The sequence below is a fragment of the Hevea brasiliensis genome, chromosome 6, assembly GCF_030052815.1.
Source record: "Hevea brasiliensis isolate MT/VB/25A 57/8 chromosome 6, ASM3005281v1, whole genome shotgun sequence".
NCBI lineage: Eukaryota > Viridiplantae > Streptophyta > Magnoliopsida > Malpighiales > Euphorbiaceae > Hevea > Hevea brasiliensis.
The window spans coordinates 83,869,410-83,890,046 of NC_079498.1; the positions used below are offsets into that span (position 1 = coordinate 83,869,410).

General features: G+C 34.0%; 1 protein-coding gene across 1 annotated transcript; it reads left to right on the forward strand.

Moving 5' to 3' along the window:
* Positions 1-815: 815 nt before the first annotated feature.
* On the forward strand, positions 816-19,194 carry LOC110641556 (serine/threonine-protein kinase BSK1). Its single transcript, XM_021793339.2, has 9 exons — positions 816-1,299; positions 1,410-1,545; positions 3,874-4,007; positions 4,128-4,233; positions 7,233-7,318; positions 9,947-10,135; positions 11,494-11,658; positions 18,199-18,312; positions 18,707-19,194. Exons 1-9 carry the CDS (start codon positions 988-990, stop codon positions 18,959-18,961), a joined length of 1,497 nt encoding a protein of 498 aa, XP_021649031.2. The 5' UTR covers positions 816-987; the 3' UTR covers positions 18,962-19,194.
* The last annotated feature ends 1,443 nt before the right edge of the window (positions 19,195-20,637 follow it).

The following is a 20,637-nucleotide window of genomic DNA, read 5'->3' on the forward strand; positions in this document are numbered from 1 at the left end:
ATAAGTACATGTTAAATTTACAAAATATGCACACTATATTTATTTAATTAAGCTTGAGTATTATAAATTTTAGGATTATTTAATTATAAATTATCATGATGTCACATTTATATATATATATATATATATTAATAATTTTTTATTTATTTTTATATGAGTGATGATATATTTTAATTATATATGTTAATTAATTTATTTTTTTCATAGAAATTGAATTGTAAAAAGTAAAAAAAAGTAATTTTATTGAAAGTCTAAATTGAATATGTAAAGATTAAAATAAAATACCAGTGTAAGAACATGCTATAAATTTTAATAATCAAAATTATATAAAAAATTATTAGAAATGATTTTAATAAAAAATAAAATATTAAAATTTAAATTAAATATGGAAAAAATTAATTTTTATTAAATTTATGTATAGCATAAGTATACAAAGTAAGTTAAAACTTTCCAAGTACTTGCTATATAGAATTCTCAAAAAATGCTATATGAAATATTTAAAAGTTTTATTCCTCTCCTTTTTATGTAAATAATAAATTTTAATTTATTTTAATATTATTTTATTTTTGTTTATTTTATTTTAATATGAATTTATATGATAGCTTAGCTTTGTAGTATTGAGCATATTTTTAATATTGTAAAATATTGAGTTGAAATCTTGATAGAGATCGATTAAAACAAAAAAAAAAAACACATACATACTAAGAAATAAAATTAAAAAAAATCAAAAATAATAAAAAAGAAGAAGCAGTTAAAACAAAGGGCATTTAACACTGTTGAAATTATGAAAGGCTTTATTTACAGCAGCCAACTTACAACAGTAGGAAGAAAAGAGAAACACCCAAATGCTCTTTCCTTTGATCTTTCACTTCCCCTAAGCTGCGCATATGCTTCTTCTTCTTCTTCTTCTTCTTCTTCTTCTTCTTCCTCTACCTTCAACCTTTGCATTATAGCTTTCACACTACACAGGAATCTCCTTCCCTACTCATGGGTTGCTGTGAATCTTCTTTTCTAGCTGAAACCCACCCAGAAAAAGATCACACCAACCTATCATACCCTCCGCAAAGCCATCCATCACCTTCTGCTCTTCTTGAACCTTCTACTGGTGTCCCATCTTTCTCTGAATTCTCCTTCTCTGACCTCAAAGCAGCCACCAACAACTTTAGTTCTGATAACATCGTCTCCGAGAGCGGTGAGAAGGCCCCCAATCTTGTCTACAAGGGCCGCCTTCAGAACCGCCGCTGGATCGCTGTTAAAAAGTTTACTAAGATGGCTTGGCCCGATCCTAAGCAATTTGCGGTATCTCTTTTTCTTTTTGTTTAACTTGTAATTTGTTGGCTTGTATGGTGGTTTTGATTGTTTTTGTGAGGTGGGTTTTGACTGCTATTATTTTCCTTTCTGGCTTATAGGAGGAGGCATGGGGTGTGGGGAAGCTGAGGCATAAAAGGCTGGCCAATTTGATAGGGTACTGCTGTGATGGAGATGAGAGGCTGCTTGTCGCTGAGTACATGCCCAATGATACTTTAGCTAAGCATTTATTTCACTGTATGTGTGACTTTTTTTTTTCTCTTTTATTTGATTCGACAAGTTGGGTTCAATTATTGATTTTATTGTTCATGCCTTCACTGTTGAAGCATACTATCTTTTTTGGTTGGCCTTATTTACTTGTTAATGAAATGATAATTTGGTTCTTGATTTTGTTGCTTAATTTCTGTGACCTCCTTACAATCCCAATTTGTTGCATTCGTAATTGTTCTTCAATCTTTAATGGATGTACCTTGAAAATGCCTGGGTAGCTCTTTGTTTGTTAAATTTATATGATCTCTGAGTTGGCCCCTTTTTTTGGCCCCCCTCATATCATAGTTTTGTGGAATGTCCGATGAAGAAAGTGTTGAGTTAAAGTGGCTCATATTAGTAGAATTATTGGACAGTTAAAAGCTAAAAAATGGAGGGTTTGTGCGCAGACAGGTACCATACATTATTTTTGAGTAAGGGCTTTTTTTTTTATTATGGGGCAGGGGCATTACTGTATTTGGGGCATTAGGGATACCAACTCTATATAGGTAACCTTAATATGATGTTTTGCAGGATTTATTTATTTATTTATTTATATTTTAATTTTTGGTTTCTCATAGTAAAAAGACTCTAGTGGCTTTGTGGACATAGGCACATTGCTGAACCATGTAAAATCTGTGTTTTCTTTGTTTTGATTGTTCTTTTTTGCTTATTCTATTTGTGTGCGTGACTGCGTGATATATTATTCAACATAAAGAATGAAATGAAAACTTGCATTTGTGTATTCATGTATACGTTTAATTGATTGAGGTCAATGTGTTTGTGATTTATATATTGTATCTGTGTGTCATTTCAGTTCGGTTTGATTCTTGAGTTATTCTCTAGTATCGAAATTGTGTTTCAAATAATGTTAATGCACTTTTGGCTATAGTTTTCTTTGGCAATTTGACACAGGCATGTTGAATTCTGCATTATTTATCACCAGTCCTAAATGATTATTAGCATCATTTTGGTGTTTATAATTCTCCTTGTGTGGGCCATTGTCTTTTCATTTTGCACATGAGTAGCATTTTTCATGTGTTGTAATATGGTGAGGTGGTTATTGGTTTCTTTGGTTCTTTTTCCCCCTTTGCCCCTCCCTTAATTATTTTCAGAAAGTAAAAGATATCATTGCAATTGTAGGATCATTCCATTATTCTTCTTCTTATGGGTGTTTTCATTGACATAGGCTTGATATATCTAATCAATTTCTATGTTGGATTAACAAAACATGAGGACTTTACAATATGTTCAAACTAGGAGGCACTATACAAATAACCTAACACAACTCCAGAAACAAAATGCACCAAACTGGTGAAAAAAGAACTGTAAAATAGCAAGTGAAGCACTATCTTTTTCACAGCTTTCTATTTTTGGGAACTCATTAATTCAAAGCTTGAAACTCTGTTGTTGGCATCACCTACTTGGGATGCTATTGAAGAGATCTCTTTCTTTTGTTACCTTGTTTGAGTGAGTGTGGGCATTCCTATCCAACCAAGCATGGTATTTACTTGCTGTCCTTGTGGAATTGAGAATCAAAACCCTGGGTTCTTACCCTTTACATTTGCAACACACTGAATCTAAGATGTAGCCAGATCAAATTGATTTCCTGGTCACCATGTTTAATTTTCTTGATAAAACTTACATATCATAAATTTGGTCTCAGGATTCCGCAACCCTTCTCAGGAAACAATTAACTTTTTCTGAAAAGTTCCACTAGAGTTGCTGTCTTTTATTGCCAGCCTTTCTTTACATCTAGATGTTTGCAATAAGTTCTTGTTCGGATATGGCTTTTATGAAACAAATCAAATTTGATACCAATATAGTGTCTTCAGAATTGAAATCCCCAGTCTATTAGGAAACTATTTCCACGATGTTACAACATTCCATATATCAGGTTCATTGTATCCTGAAACTTCTCAGTCAGCAATTAATAGTCTATTGGCTGGGTGCCATCTCTCCATACAAGAGAGGACCTCTGGGGCAATAATTGCCATGCCAAACATGACATCTTCTCATTGCAAACAATATGCTGCAAATATTCCCTGGTAGTGTCTCTCAAACCCCTAATTTTCGTCTGAGCCGAATGGCTATTGGCTGGAATAGAGATAATCCAAAAGCTTTTATTAATAAGGTATAGCTCAATCCAGGTCACCTGAAATGGATCTCAATCTAACCAAGACTGCAATGTGAGCATTTTCTTCTAAAATGCTGTTGAGATTCTTATATGTGATAGTTTGAACTGTCTCATTCTATATTATATGCTCTCTCAAATTGAAGATATCTAGTCTAAATTTAAGTCTCTATTCTTCTTCACAGGGGAAAATCAAACTATTGAATGGGCAATGCGTTTAAGAGTAGCCTTCTGCATTGCTGAAGCCTTAGATTATTGCAGTTCTCAGGGCCGTCCATTGTACCATGATTTGAATGCATATAGGGTTCTTTTTGATGAGGTATTTCCTTTTCCATAATTTGACATGCATATTTGTTATCATGGTGATTTTTCTGAATATTTCACATTCATTAATTATCTGTCTGGGTTGATTATCAATTTTAATTAATGGATCTTGTAGGATGGAGATCCACGCCTTTCGTGTTTTGGCTTGATGAAAAATAGTAGGGATGGAAAAAGTTATAGCACAAATCTTGCTTACACTCCTCCTGAGTACCTAAGAAACGGTAACAACTGTTATTCTGTTTAAAATGTATGTGCGTTCAGCATCTACTTTTTCACTTCTGAATATGTTCTCAATCATTCATTTTCTTGAAAAATTGTATCAAAATGGTTCTGATTATTCTGACTCAGATTTCTTTATTTTATCTGAGTTGCATTTACTGTTACTATTTCTTCTGTTTGCCATCAGTTATAGAATTCTCACTTTTTTTTTGTGCTCTTCAACTAAGTTGGATATAAAAAAATGTGTGCCTAAAAAAAAAGGAAAGAGAATAAAGGGTCAACAACTCTGGAAGATTCATTCATTTCAAAATCATTATTGTTGTTGGAATCCATGCCTTCTTTAACAATTGTCTTTTACTTTAGGATGCTATTGGCTATCACATCATTTTATTTCTCTGATGGTTGTTTCTATTTCCCAAATCTTCTCCATAAGCAAATCACCTTTTTCTCAAAAAAGGATAAGAAAAAAAGAAAGATGATGGATTGAATACAACTAGAAGTGGAAAGGAAATTATAACTTAACTTTGGAATTTTCTGCTGTGCCATCTTGATTACTTTAGATAATTATATATAAGTTGATAGTTGATATTAGGGCTGTAAACAACCATTATGCTTAGTGAACAGCTTGTGAATAGGTTTGGAAAAAAGCTTATTGATGTTCTTTTGCTGAGATAAATAGACAGTGTTGAATAAAAATTTAGACCTGTTTAATAAATGAACTAAACATGAATGTAAGTGAGGTAGGCTTAGTTGTGTTTGTGTATCTGCTTTTTTTTGAGCTTTTTTATGCTTATTTATTTAGCCTTTTAAAGTTAGAAGAGAGTTTTGTCATCAACCAATTTTAGATTACTTCAATTCATAATTTTGCTAATAAATTTGATTCTAGATCGTAGTACATTGAGGGATCATTGTAGTAGTGATAGGTCATAGCTGAAATGGAGCTCTAGAATAAAAGATATTAGCTATAAAATATAGGACCCTGATAAAAAAAATTGAGAGGAAAAAAGGAAGAGAAATGGATGTGGACTTAGTTCCACATTATTTGTGAAGATCACATGAGGGGGCCGTCTTCCTAATGTAAGGAGGAAATAGCTTTCCTCTTAAAGCAAGGAACAAGGCCTCCATGGCCTTCACTTGGAGCTCATTTTAAGTAAAGGGATAGTTGTACTAAGCATTTCAAACTTTGGGGATTATTGCAAATTGAATCTCATACTTTAAATGTTACAATATCAACCCTAACGTTTTGTTTGGTTTTCAATAACCACTTTTTTTTTTTAATTCAAAATTCTCTCTACCCCAATTTTGTGTGACAAAATGGGTTTAAGGTTATAAATACCTGTAGAATAAATTGTAATTTGACATATATTTAAAGTTTTAAATGAGTTATGTTAGAGAGAAGTTTTAGATGAGTTATCTTAGAGGGAAGTTTTAGATATAAGGTTGAATATTTTTAGATGTAATTGATAGATCTATTATTTTTATTTGTAAAAATTGAACACATTCAGCTTTAATGCATAGTAGAAGTGTCTATAAGTCCATTATTTTTATGATTTCACAGACAAATGAATCAGAAATTTAGAAAAGAAAATTCATTGAAGGTATTAATTTCAATAGCTTATAAAGTTCATGATTGACATAGTAAAGTTTTAAAGCATGAGGTTTGATTAGCAATCACTCCCAAAGTTTAGGATGCTGGGCTTAGTTATTCCTTAAAAAAAAAATTGCATAAGTGATACTAAATTAGTTCAGAATGATTTTTTTTAATTTATTTATTTATTTTTTTGCGCTTTGATCTCATTTTAGGTATGGAATTGAGTCTCATATTGGTTAGAACAAGGTCCAGCTGAGCTCTGTCTAGAAAGCTAAAGCTCATTTAAGTCTGAGCCAAGTTCAAGTGTAGGACTAAGCCAAGCCTGAACAAAGAAAAAGTTGACTTGGTTCATTTAGATCCTTGATATCTTGGTGTTTCAATGAATTGAGTCTTGGTATAACTTGTGTACAGATGCGGAAAAATTTCCACCTGAGCCTAAAGGAAGGGAGAAGAGAAATTGGCTGGTATACACTAGAAGGTCAAAAAGGATTTTGGAGGATAAGATAGGAAGCTTCAGAACAAGTTTGATCTTGACAACAAAGGCCCAGCTTAGTACCAGTTTGTTCGAGGCAGCTGTATGACAGCAGCAACATGAAGAAATATATAGGGTAGAAGACAGTAGAGAGAGGATCATGAGAATTGTACCCAGCAGCACTCTACTGCCTCATGCTACTACAAGCAAGAAGGAAATACAGTTCTCATGATTCTCTCTCTACCCTCTTCTACCCCATGTATTTCTTCATGTTGCTGCTGTCATATGGCTGCTGAAATTCCCTATAACAAACAGGTACTGAGCTGGTCCTTTGGTGCTAAGATTCCCTCTAAAAAACTTGTGCTTTGGTTCCCTGGCTTATCCTCCAAATTCTTCTTGTCCCTTTTGGTATATATACCAAACGATTTCTCTTCACCCTTCCTCTAGGCTCAGGTGGAAATTTTTCTGCATCACATACATGATTGGACCCTGTAAAAAGACAGTGAAGCCATTAAAATTTTAATTAGCTTGAGAACTCTTTTTGCCCCAACGGTTGACAAATTTTCAACTTTATTTAAGCCAATTTTGGTGTTGATGAATACTCCGTGAATTCTAGTTTGTGTCATGGAATTCTCTCTTCCAAGTTTAGCTTTTCCAAAGAGAATGGAAAACTTAGGATTTGCTACATCCTTTTTATTATCTTGTGTTTTTTTTTTTTTTTTTTGGTGGTATGATGTTCACTTATTTGAAATGATTTGTCATGTATTTCATCATTTATTTAAAATGCATTGCAATAACCATTTTAAAATGCATGACTAACTCTTTTGCTGGAATATTATTGTGGAGAGAGAATTATATATTTCTTCAAATTCTGTGATCATTTTCTTGTTTTTATTTGACTTGATACTTTTTGTTTTTGCCATAAATTGTTTTGTTAGGAAGGGTCACCCCTGAAAGCGTAATTTACAGTTTTGGTACCGTTCTTCTGGATTTGCTAAGTGGAAAGCATATTCCTCCAAGTCATGTAAGTGGCATATATTTACATCATGCTAATTGTAGAATGAAGTCATGACCTTTAACCAAAATTTGTCATTCAAAAAGGTTGATGAATTGTAATTGCTTTATTTATTTATTTTATATTTTAAATAATCTAGAAGTATTATTGCAGATGAGCCAAGTTGCTTATAGTTTTGGCATTCTTAGGCTTAGCTCATTCATGAATGGTACTTGGCTTGTTTAATGAATAAGTCAAGCTGAACTAAATCTAGCATGTTTCAATTTGAATTTTTAATAAAATAGTTCAAACAAGCCAATGTCATTTCAAATTCACCTATTTATTAATTAGATGAGAGTCAAAACCAGGCTTGATCTCATTAATATAAATAACATTCTCGAACAAGACTTTACTAAGATAAGTCTTCCCTTCAAATTGTCATAAACAACTTAGTTTTGTTTGCATCACTATTACATATTTTCATGTAATATGTGTGTGTGTCAAGTATTTGATAACCTGAAGTCAAGAGTTGATTTGTTAACAAAAGATCCCACAAATATATTGAAAAAAAAAATTAGAACATTTCTTTAAGAAATTTCGATATGCTTAATAATTTTTATCTCCTAATACATTTGCCTATGCTAGAAATGTAATGGTCATTTTCATGTTGTAAGTAATATGGATACTGGAAATAATTTATAACCGCCACATGTATTTTTTTTCTACTAATGATTAAACTTTAATAATCATGTCAAACTCTTATTTAGTCTATTCTTGTTGGTCTATAGTGAGTGGGCTCATAAGCTCTGAAAATGTCTTGTTCACTTAGAAGAAGATTAGCTCATTTAGTAAATGAGTTCTTAATATAGGTTCAAGCTTGACTAGAAAGTGAGGGAGATCATTTATCTAGCCAAGCTCTGAGCTGCTTGCAATTGGCTTGGTTCGTTGGCAATTTAATTGAAATATAAAATAAGGGCAAACTACAAAAAAGTACTATGTGGTTTGGGTTGTTTTCAAGTTAGGTTTTGTGATTTGGGTTTTGACAAACCAGTATCCCGTTGTTAAGTTGTTAGTAAAGAAGGTATAGTATCCTGTGTAGTTAATGAATGCTGATGTGGCACTTTTTTTTTTCTGCTAGCCACGTCAACACCATTAATGGTGTGATAGTGTTTAGATTTTCTTTGCTAATGAACTTAACCACATGGTACTAGTTTGTTAAATTAAAACTTAAACCACTGGCTTGAAAATGGCCTAAACTATACATTTTTGTGCTTTCCCCTTTAAAACATAACTAGGATGAAAATTTTGTAAGTTTGGATTCTTTGACTGCCCTAATAGTTTCTATAGTAGTTTTATTTCTTAACCTATTTAGCTTACTAGATATTGCCAACGTCAAAATGTGCATCTTGTTTCTCGCAAACGTACAACCTGCCATGCTTATCATATCTTTAATGGCCATATTTATTCAATAAAACATTAAAGAAAAGCTTTTAGTAAAATAACTCATAACTAAATGTTCTTATACATCTATCTTGACTTTCTTCAAGCAGAGCATTTTACTTGTAGTTTCAATGCAATCAAAGGTGTTTGGATTGTAATCGTGGTGCGTTATTTTGAATTTGATTGTGGCAACTTTTTAATTTTATGTAACAAGCAAAATAACTAGGTTAGATGGGTTAATTGGGTCTCTTTTTACATCTATATTGATATCTTTCATGTTATTTATCAAAGGCATCTTGTATAAATAATAAATGACAAAAGTTACTTTATCAACATTAAAAATGGGTAATATTTTGCATCATTATGATAGAATTCAATTCAATTCTATTAAAAGAATTCAATTCTAATGATTTTGTTATGAAATTCATGTGTTTGGAATAAATTTTAAAATGAGAATTCATTTAAATTCTATTATTTGGAATAATTGAGATGTGTTGAAATCAAAGGGCCAAGGAGTGTGGATTAATAAATAAGCAGGTCTCCATCTGAACTAGGCTCTCCATCACTAGACCCCATTGATCTGATTTGTCAACACTTACATATTATGTAATTTTCTTGTACATTGTCGATATCAGACTTTTTTCCACAAGCCATATTCCAATACCCTCCTTAGGTGCAACTGGGTTTGGCTCAGACTTCATAGTGCTAGCTGTCACTTGGCATTGCATGGAGTAGCCCATTTAACTTGGAGCTAGTTCCTCTTGGCTTTGCCTTTAAGGTCTAGTTCACTGGGCTAACCCATGGATCCACCTGAGTCTGGTTTGATTAGCTCAGCTCATGGGTCTAGCTCGTTGCAGCTCAGCCCATCATGCTTTTGGGTTTTGGATCTATGGCCATTAACCCTTGCCTCTTCGCTACCATTTTGAAATTGAGGGCCAAGGAGTGTGAATTGATGTACAGGCAGGTCTCCTTGCTGAACTAGGCTCTCCATCTCAAAAGCCATTTTGGTTTGGTTTGCCAACGCTTATAGCCTTTCAATTTTCTTCGACATTGCCGATGTGAGAGTTCTTTCATTTTTAGACTTTCCAAACACACCTAGACGATCTTAATTTACCAGTTCTTCTATGTTTAACATAAGAGTTTCATGCAATACTGATTTTTCTTCAATTTTGATCTTATAATCTAGGGCCTTGATTTATTGACTCTGCATGCATGCAGGCTCTGGATATGATAAGGGGAAAAAACATAATTCTGTTAATGGATTCACATTTGGAGGGACACTTCTCCACAGATGAAGCAACTGTGGTTGTTGATCTTGCCTCTCGATGTTTGCAATATGAACCTAGAGAACGGCCTAGTACAAAGGTTCTTGTTGGAACATTGGCTTCCCTGCAAATGAAACCTGATGTAAGGGAATTCAAGCTTTTTCAATTGCTTGGTTTTCTAGTAATTATCAGTTCAAGCTATTGTTCATTTATAATAAGCTAGTAAATATTTTTTTGCCTCTTGCTGGATGCTATCAGGAATGCTCTCTCTCTCTCTCTCTCTCTCTCTCTCTCTCTCTCTCTCTCTCTCTCTCTCTCTTTATATTTTTTATTTATTGAATTGATTGAAGAATGCGTTAAAGAAAAGTTGAAAGGAATACAGGACCCCAAGAAAGTGCAGTCCCCACCCCCCAAAATACTGGTGACACAATTCAGCATTTACTTTAGCTACATCAGAAAAAAACCAGCTGCTAATGAATGGTCTTGTTGTAAGCACACTATTTATTAAGATTTTGCGTACCCCACTAAACATAATGTTTCTCATTACATAAATGATGCTGGCTGTTCTTATTTGACATTGATGGAATCCCCCTGACTCAGAAAATAATGTGTGTAAACACAGTCTTGAATGTTGTGTCAAAATTGAGATTATATACTCTCTTTAAGACATGTTAATGTCTTTTTGAATTTTAAAAACCAACACGTGTCAACAATAAATGCAAATGACAAAGTCACATGCTCTGCTATTAGGTACTGTATTCTTTTCCAATATTAGGAGATACTAAAGTATTTCTAATGAAAGATGTAAGGACACTTATGTTATCTAGGATCAAGTCTAATTATTTGTTTATTTATTTATTTTTGGCTTTTGGTGGAATGACATCTGCGATCATGTCTTTTTTATGTTTCACGTAGTATCAAATTTACTCCTTTTTCTTTTTATTGTTTTCTTTTGGTGCTTTATAAATTAGTTATACTTTTTTTTTTCTACAGAGAAATAAATAGTGTCCACTATTTTGGTGTTGTGCAGATTATGCAATCAAGTTTGCTTTAATGCTTCATATGGGATCAAATCCATTGCATTTTTGTACCTTGTATAGCACCAAGTTCTTTGTTTTGGTATTCATATTAATCAGTCCATTTCTTTCATGTGTTAAATGGGATCAAGCAACACCTTTGCTCTATAGGATCAAGCCAGCTGCTGTTTCACTTTATACCTATAACTGTTCATATGGTCAGATCTTTTTTTTATTGTCCTGCATAGAGGATCAAGTCTGTACCTTTGTGATTCAAGTCCTTTCCTTCATGCTTTATATTGATCAAGTCTTTCCCTTTGTTGTTCAAGTCCACCCTTCTGCAAAAGGGGTGAACCTGAAATCTCAAAAATTTACACTTTATATATAGGGTGTAGTATGTAGAATTTGTGTTTGTGGTTTGATGAAGATCAATTGAGCATCACTTCATGTAAAGACGCTAATTACGACAATTCTGGGTTTACAGGTTCCGTCATATGTAATGCTTGGAATTTCAAAACACGAGGAAACCCCACCAACACCTCAGCGTCCCCTCTCACCAATGGGCGAGGCCTGTTCACGGATGGACCTCACAGCAATTCATCAGATCTTGGTTATGACTCACTACAAAGATGATGAAGGAACAAACGAGGTAATTGACATAGATAAGATCATCTTGTTGGAAGCTTTTAAGATTTAATATCCCTTAGTTGGGAGAGGAATATCACATAAGATGAAAGAGGAATTACAAGGAAAGGAAATATGTATACAAAAGTACTCAAATAATATTATAGAAATACTTGAATCAGTCTACTCCACTTAATACAATATCTTAGATAGGCATATATAGCACTACCATGCACGCATGAACACTCTTAATTAAATGCCCTACAAATATTCCTAAGCACCACACTTTTATCTAAGCATCACACACTTATCTATACCCAATTATTTCATACTTAGCTGTTTTTATTTCTAAATAAATGAATTAAGTTTAGTTTCAAACATCCTTCCATAAAATTAATTGCCTTTTAATATTCCTTATTTACTGATGACGATTACTCCGTCCACACTCGGGAGGAAAACACGAACAAGAACTAATTTTCTTGTATCACGAATGTGTGCTATTCCATCATAATGTCCTGATTCTCCATTTTCTTGTTCTTCCAATTTTTCTTTCAATTCATTAAGATTGTCAATGACTTCATCAAAGCTGTTACGTGAGTTTTCATAAGCGACTCTCAATTCTTCAATCTCATATTTCACTTCAACCAATTCTCATTCCTTCATATCTTTGATCATTATCGGATAAACACTTCTCAAATGTCTAATCACTAACTCAACCTCATTGTCCACATCCTTCTTCATATAAGCATATATCCATATCAAGTATGCCTTTTGAACATGTGAACAAACTCAATTTTAGCCAAAGAACTAGGTGAATGATTTGGACCCAATTTTTCAAATGAATACATTTTTGGTGGCAAATTTAGCTTGTCGAGCAATTCCTTGAGTATTATCTTAAATGGAACAATCACAACAATTGACTCTTCACTCTCCATTTTCAAACACTTAGTCGTTGCTTGACACTTTAGTGTCTTTGACTTAAGGTGTACTTCACTATCTCACTAATTATTGGAAGAAATTATTGACTTCTATTTTGTTTTGGAATACTTTCCTCGTCTTCTCTTTCTTGATGGATTGTCTTCTTTTCACAAACCTAGAGATTCCAAATATAAATAACCTTCAATACGAGTTTCTTATCTCAAACCCGGAGAAACACTCTCAATTTCTTTTTCCCTTTTTTCTTCACTTTCACCTATAATTCCCAAGACTAAGTCAGAAGCTCTTGTGGCAAGCTCTGATGCTGTTATAGGAAGTCAATCCTATAATTATGTAAATAATATTCTTTCTTAATTAGTTAGCTGATTAGTTAGCATAATTATTGGGATAGCTTCCCAATTAGAATTCTTAATTATATGATTCTTTGTATATAAATACTTTGTATCTCATTCAATAAAATAAACAGAAAAATATTAACTTCATGGTATCTGAGCCACGTTGGAGAAGAAATTTTTTTGAGAAAGCCATTAGAATCATTACTGTGGAGTTAGGTCACCGTCTCAAGCTGACATTTATGTCTCACCGCTCACCTAGGAAGGAAGACCCCTCGCCGGCGACCTCACCCAGAAAATCCGGTCACCAGAAGGCCGACTAGTGAGTCTCATGCATCGGTACATGTTCTTGCCGCCGTCCGGCTCGCCGGAGTGGAGGTGCGTCCACCGTCCTTTGCCGCTCCAATTACGCTCGCCGGCGTCGCCTTGAGTGTATACTGCATCCCTGTTTGCTGTTTTGTCATAGGGTGCTCTTGTGGAGGTGATTTGTCTTGGTCCACCTACTGCTGGGTATGTTTCTGGCTTCTGTTACACTGAACTGCTTTAAAATTATGTCTTGAGGTGTGTTTGCTCTGTGTTTATTGGTTTGGGGAAGGAGATTTTTGTAACTTGCTGCTGTGAAATTTTTTTTAATGGTGGAAAGTAAAAGTGTAGTAGCTGATGTGATTCCTGTGATGACTAAAATCGCAGAACACAAAATGGTTCTAATTATCTGGATTGCAGTAAGACTGTTAGGGTTTATTTGCAGAGTATTGATAAGGATGATCATCTCACCCAAGATCCACCTACTGATGATACAAATTAAACTTGGATGAGGGAAGATGCTCGTTTGTTCTTGCAAATTAGAAATTCCATTAACAGTGAAGTAATTAGCTTAATTAATCACTATGAGTTTGTTAAAGAATTAATGGATTATTTAGAATTCTTATATTTGAATAAAGGGAATATCTCTTGTATTTATGAGGTATGCAAGGCATTTTATCGTGCAGAGAAACAAGATAGGTCCCTCACAGCCTATTTTATGGATTTTAAAAGAATCTATGAGGAACTTAATGTCTTAATGCTGTTTAGTCCTGATGTGAAAGTTCAGCAACGAGAACAAATGGCTGTCATGAGTTTTTTGGCAGGTCTTCCCCCAGAGTTTGAGATTGCTAAATCTCAAATTTTTTCTGATTTTGAAATTTCATATCTGCACGATACTTTCTCAAGAGTACTCTGCACTGAAGCTCCCTAATTTTCCTAATCTGTTAATAGTGCTCTTGTTAGTTGTACTGAGAGTGGAAGGCAAAGTCATAGATGAGGCAGTAAAGGAGGGTATAGTGGCAATAGAGGTAACCAGTGTAGTGGAGAGGCTGCCCCTAATCACTAGTGTGGTGGGAAGGTTGCCCTTAATCGTGACTAAGGAGGAATTGAATGTTATTATTGCCATGAGCCAGGTTATTCAAAAAGATATTGTCCAAAACTTCAGAATAAGAACCTATGATTTCGGATGGCCAATATGGTAGTTGATGACTCTTCAGTAACTCCTGAGAAAGCAGTTTTGGTGTTAGCTGAAGAATATGCACAGTTCTTCCAGTATTAGGCGTTCTTCCAGTATCAGGCATCGCTAAAGTCTTCTAGTTCCCTAGTCACTGCAATAGCTGAGTCAGGTAAATCAACTACATGCCTTGTCTCATTCAAATGGGTCATTGATTCTGGTGCTACAGACCATATGACAGATAATTCTAGCCTTTTGTCTAACTTTCAACCTCAACATCCTTCATCCTTTGTAGTTTTGGCTGATGGGTCCAAGTCTTGTGTCATTGGTTCTGGCATTGCAAATCTCACACCATCCATTTCTGTGTCATCTGTTTTATGTCTACCCAAATTCGCCTTTAATTTACTCTCTGTTAGTAAACTTACTCAAGTCTTAAATTATAGTCTCATTTTTTCCTAATCATTATTTGTTCCAAGATCTTACGACGAAGTAGATTATTGGTAGAGGATATGAGTCTGGAGGCCTCTACATCCATGACAAATAGGTGCCAAGATCTTTTGTGTGTTCCAATAATTTAACTCCTCTTGAAGTCCATTGTCGGTTGGGACATTCGTCTTTATCTGTCTTGAAGAAGTTATGTCCACTGTTTCAATTTTTGTTAGTTTTAGATTGTGAGTCATGTCAATTTGCTAAACATCATCGTTTGCCTAAAGTGTCTCGAGTCAATAAATGGGCTTCGTCTTCTTTTGAGGCTGCATGAGCACTCCTTTTTCAAGGAAAGTCCCTAAATAGTTTTGTTTATTTATCTAGTAGGTGCATTGTCAGTGGTAATTATTTATCCTTAACATACTTAACTCTATTTAATCTTCCTATTATTAACCTCTGGACTCGAGGTCCATGTTGATTTTAAATTTTTAGCACGATATCAATCCCTAGACTCAAGGTACATGTTGATTTTAGTTTCAGTATTTAATTTTCCTATTATCAATCTCTGGACTGAAGATACATGTTAATCTTAAATTTTAGCTTGATATCAACCTTTGAACTCAAGGTCCATATTGATTTTATTTTCAGTATTTAGTTTTCCTGTTATCAACCTTTAAACTCAAAGTCCATGTTGATCTTAAATTAACACGATATCAACCTCTAAACTCAAGGTCCATATTGATTTTAATTTCAGTATTTAATCTCTATGTTGCCAACCTTTGGACTAAAGGTCCATGTTGATTTTAATGCCAACATTTAGTTTTGGGCTCAAGGTCCATGATGATCTCAGCATTTGTCTTCCATGACGATTCTAATTATCCACAATTTTCTGTGTATCAAGATAATTCATTTTTCACTAATTTCTCAGCTTTATATGTTAATAATAAGGCACATTTTCTTTTCTAATTACCATATGCCAACTTTTCCATTTCAAATATCCTGAGACTCCATTTAATTTTATGTTTTACCCGTCCAAAATATGAGTCTATATTTTTACATGCTTCCTATTTGGAGAAAACTCGAAATTTCATTTCCTTTCCTTTTTTCTTTTAATAGAAAACATGTAAAGAGGGACAGTTGTAGACACCATATTTTATTCGGGTCAACAGATTTTTAACATTATACTTTGTTTGACCCTATATAAAAGTGGTAATAAATATAGGACATATGGAAAGCAATTGGGTTGTTGTTTTCTTTTTTACTTTATTTCTAATTTTATTTTTCATTTTTATGTTCTATTGATCAATTTCATTTTTTTTAATTTTTATGATCATTTAAGTTTTAATTGAATTTAAATTTCATTTTTTTATGCTCATTTAAGTTTTAATTAAATTTCAATTTCATATATTTTAATTTTTATGCTCATTTAAGTTTTAATAGAATTTCAATTTCATTTTTAATTAATTATCTGATTTTAATAAAGATTTAATTTCATTCTAGAAAAATTTTAAAAGTAAAATTGTTACTTGGCAAAAAGAGACTAACTTTATTAATTCTATTAAAGTACAACTATTCAGCGGGCGGATCTCTACTTGCTCGAAGATTATTTACACTATCACTCTCCCCCTCACTTTCACTCAGAGCTCCAGCATCGTGGGCGAGCTTCTTGAGCTGGGAAAAGTCCTCATTGGGGTATTGCTTCAGCAGTTCGGCAAGCAGGTCATTGTGGGCTTGCACATACGCACCGACTTCTTTTTCAATGGCCTCGTTCTCCTTTGCCTTAAGCTATGTGGAGAATTTGGCCAAGTCGGTAGGCTATGTGGAGAATTTGCCTTAAGCCACGAGCTCCTTAGAAGATCTCATCTATCGCTCAAATTCTTTAACCTGGGCATTGGCAGTGGTCAGATGGCTCTTGCAGGTTATTACCTCGATGACCGCCTTCGACATCTCCCACCTGAGGAAGTCCACATTCTCCTTCACCATGTGTTGGGTGGCAACTGCCTCCAAGTTGAGGCTCATAGATTGGTTTAGGAGATTGTTGATATTTTTTGGGCCTATCCAAGCTCAGTCTTTTAGGAAGCATATGGTCATAGCAGTGACCTTGGCTAGGTCGATATTGCCCCTCACGATCCGGTTCCTCTCCCGAGATCTTGCCAACACTTGAGCACCCCTGGAGATCGATTGCCCGGATGAACCACCCTCAGAGGTAGCGGAGATCGGCGGTTAATGCAAAGGCCGATCTTGAGGGTGAGGCGATCCAACACCGGCGGACTCATTTTGAGCCCGAGTTGGGGAACTCTTCTCTTCGACCCAGGCCCTCTTCTACGCTCCTAGTTTTTTGGCCCTGGCGGCAGCAGCAACTTTTGCAACAGCTTCTTTCTTTCCGGGAACTCTCTTGGTGAGCTCTCTTTTTCTTTTCTTGGAGTGAAAAATAAAAGTGTAGTAGAAAAATTAAATTAAATTTTAAGAGTTTAAGTGTGTGTAGAAATATTTTTAAATTAATTAATGTTTAAAATAATATTTTATAATTATTATAATAAATAGTTACTAATAAAAATTTTGACTATATAAAGATAAAGTAAACAAAGATAAATTTTTATGCTACAAAAAATAAGATTTTTTTTTACTTTAATATTTAATTTATTTTTACATTTGTAGAGAAAAATTAATAAAATTATTCATTAAAATTAAAATTTTTAATAACTTAAATGTATATAAAAAATTACTAAGCACCACACACTTATCTAAGCTTCACACACTCATCTATGCACTTATTTCATACTTGACTGTTCATATTTCTAGATACATAAATTTAAGGTTCTATTTGGTATGATGTAATCAAAAGTGTAATATAATTTTAATTGCATTGCATATTTGATTACATTGCTTGGTAGTACAAAAAAATTTAATGTAATAGAATGACAATTACATAATGTAATCAATTATGTTTAAAGTAACATTATGATTATTACATATAAAAAATAGATGTAATCGTGATTACTTGTTTTATTTTTTAATATATTATTATCACTATCATCATCACAATTGTCTGGCCACCACTGCTACCACCACCACTATCCTATCCTGTCACTACTATCATCACCACTACCACCACTCTCTTGCAACTATTGTTATCACTACTACCACTATTTGACTATTGCTATTGTCACTTGGCCACTACCACCAACACTCCTCACCTTGCCACTATTGCTATCGCCACCACCAGCACCACTTAGCAATCATTACTACTTGGCCATTACTACTAGTTGATTATCAATCATTGCAAGTATTATATTACGCTCTACTAAACGTAAAGTTTACTTTCCAACACATCTTTCGTATTTCTATTATTGAATGTCATGTTGAGAAATTAACTTGATGTGGTTTATTCCAGTTATCTTTCCAAGAGTGGACACAGCAAATGAGAGATATGCTGGAGTCAAGGAAGCGAGGAGACTTTGCCTTCCGTGATAAAGATTTTAAAACTGCCGTTGACTGTTATTCCCAGGTATGCCGATCAAGTTCATGCAATTATTCATCCAGATGTTTCATGCAATAGGGCGTTTACTACATGGCTTTATGACACAGAATATTATGGAAATTCTTTACTCCCCGAGCATTGATGCATTTTCTTAAAAATCATTCCTTTTTTTTCCCCATCCAAAACTCTATTTTGTTTCCTTTTGCAAACGCCAATTTTGTGCACGTTGTAAAATGTATAGTTTTTATGTTATTTTTTTTCTAAACATTAATATTTTTGTCTCATATTCTCTTTACTTGTTTGCATTTGCGTTGCGCATGCTTGCATCAACAAGACACAAATATAAGATTCTGATCAAGGACCCAAATTGGAACAACTTGGAATTGTGAAAGTGATTTCCTTTGTTTTGTTTCATTTGCAGTTCATAGATGTGGGAACCATGGTTTCCCCTACTGTTTTTGCACGGCGCAGTCTTTGTTATCTATTATGTGATCAGCCAGATGTTGCCCTTCGAGATGCAATGCAAGCTCAGTGTGTATATCCAGAGTGGCCCACAGCCTTCTACATGCAGTCTGTCGCCCTTGCCAAACTCGATATGCATAATGATGCGGCTGACATGTTAAATGAAGCTACTGCACTAGAAGAAAAGAAGCAAAAAGGTGGGAAAGCAACGTGAAAATTAATTGTACGATCAATAAAAGATCTCCGCACAGAAAATGCATTGTCATTGAGGCCATGCCCAACTTTATGTAAAATTTGAGCTGTGAATTGATTAGCTTTTTCGATAAAAATTGTAATATAGAGAGAGACTTGTTGCATCAATGCATCATGCATGTGTAATTTTCCCTGTTTGTTGGGGAATTAATTGAGCTAGCTCTGGCCTGTCGGTTGCGATCTGATTTTTCTTGAGCACACATTCCATGCTGATTTTTTTTTCTTCTACTTTTCCCCCAGGAGGCCACAGGTGAAAACTCTAATCATATTAGTCGATGAGAGGATTTAGAAATTGAAATTCTAATCTTTATAAATGCTGTTCAAAGTCCGCCTGATCACCTCCTCCTGGCATTTGGTGGTTAGAATTATTTCTATCTACAATACTAAAGCAAAATGCTTCTACAATCATTCTTTGGGTAATTGACAAAATAAATTTGAAATAAATCACAAATTGCATCTATGTTCCTTTTTTTTTTTATTATTGTATATAAAAATATTATAAAGCTGAGTTTTGAAATAGATTAACACAATATTGCCAAGTGTTTATCCTATTATTTTGCCATGTGGGAGCTTATATGGAGAAAAATTCAATTCTCCACCTTTCTGTGTTCTAAGCACTATTTCGTAGCTTCCTCTCTTCATCATGCCTTTCCTTCCGTTATAATTCTGCCTGCTTCTTTCGCTTTGTCCCCTTCATTGCTCTGCTTCAGTTACAACGATTCCTATTCTTTCTTTTAATAATCTTTTAAGCCTTTTAGCTGTTAGGGTCATCAAAGCACATATCAATGAGATACTTAAGGAGAATGAATGTGGTGTTTCTCAGTGCAAGAAGGGATCCAAATCCAGAGAAATGCCTCGATAAAGGCGAGGAAGTCACTTGCTGTGTTCTTGGCTTGTAAGCAATCTAATATTTGTGTTATTTTTTCCTTTCAGATTATGCAGATGTTTTTGTATTATTAGTTGTATAAATTTTGATTATATGCACTATAGAATATGGCATCAATTCTAAGATACAGAAATAGACTGCATAAGGTAACATCAAAGTTGGCAAATCTCTTGCCTGCAAGTATCAACATATGAAAGCGAAAAAAGCCCCAGGGCCCTTCAAAATCCTGCACATTGAAGTTATTGGAAATGGATATCCATGTCTGATTTTGATACCAAAATTGCATCTGATGAAGATGAACCACATGCCATTACGTAATTCCAAATATATTTGTATGATATATGGGGAGGATGTTGTATGTGCACGCGGTAACAGCTGTGCCTTAAAGATTCCTCCTTTAAATGCTTTTCTCATTTAGTTCTTTCTCTGCTGGAAGCCTGAGTTTGCAGAATGAATTCCAAGAATATGGCTATGTTGGATAACACTTGTAGCCATCAATACCAAGGTTGATAGCACACCATTCTGCTTTAACTCTTGCATAAACATTGAAAATCATGCAACTAGCTTCTCCTTTGACTCTTTTATTACATAGTGAAGTTTATTCTTTTCTTTTTGCTTTTTGGGTTCTATTCACATGCTCAAACTAAGATTCATTCTTTTAATTTTTTTTTTTTTTTTTTTTTTTTTTTTTTTTTTTTTTTTTTTTTTTTTTTTTTTTTTTTTTTTGTGTTGGGGGGGTGTGGGTTGTTGAT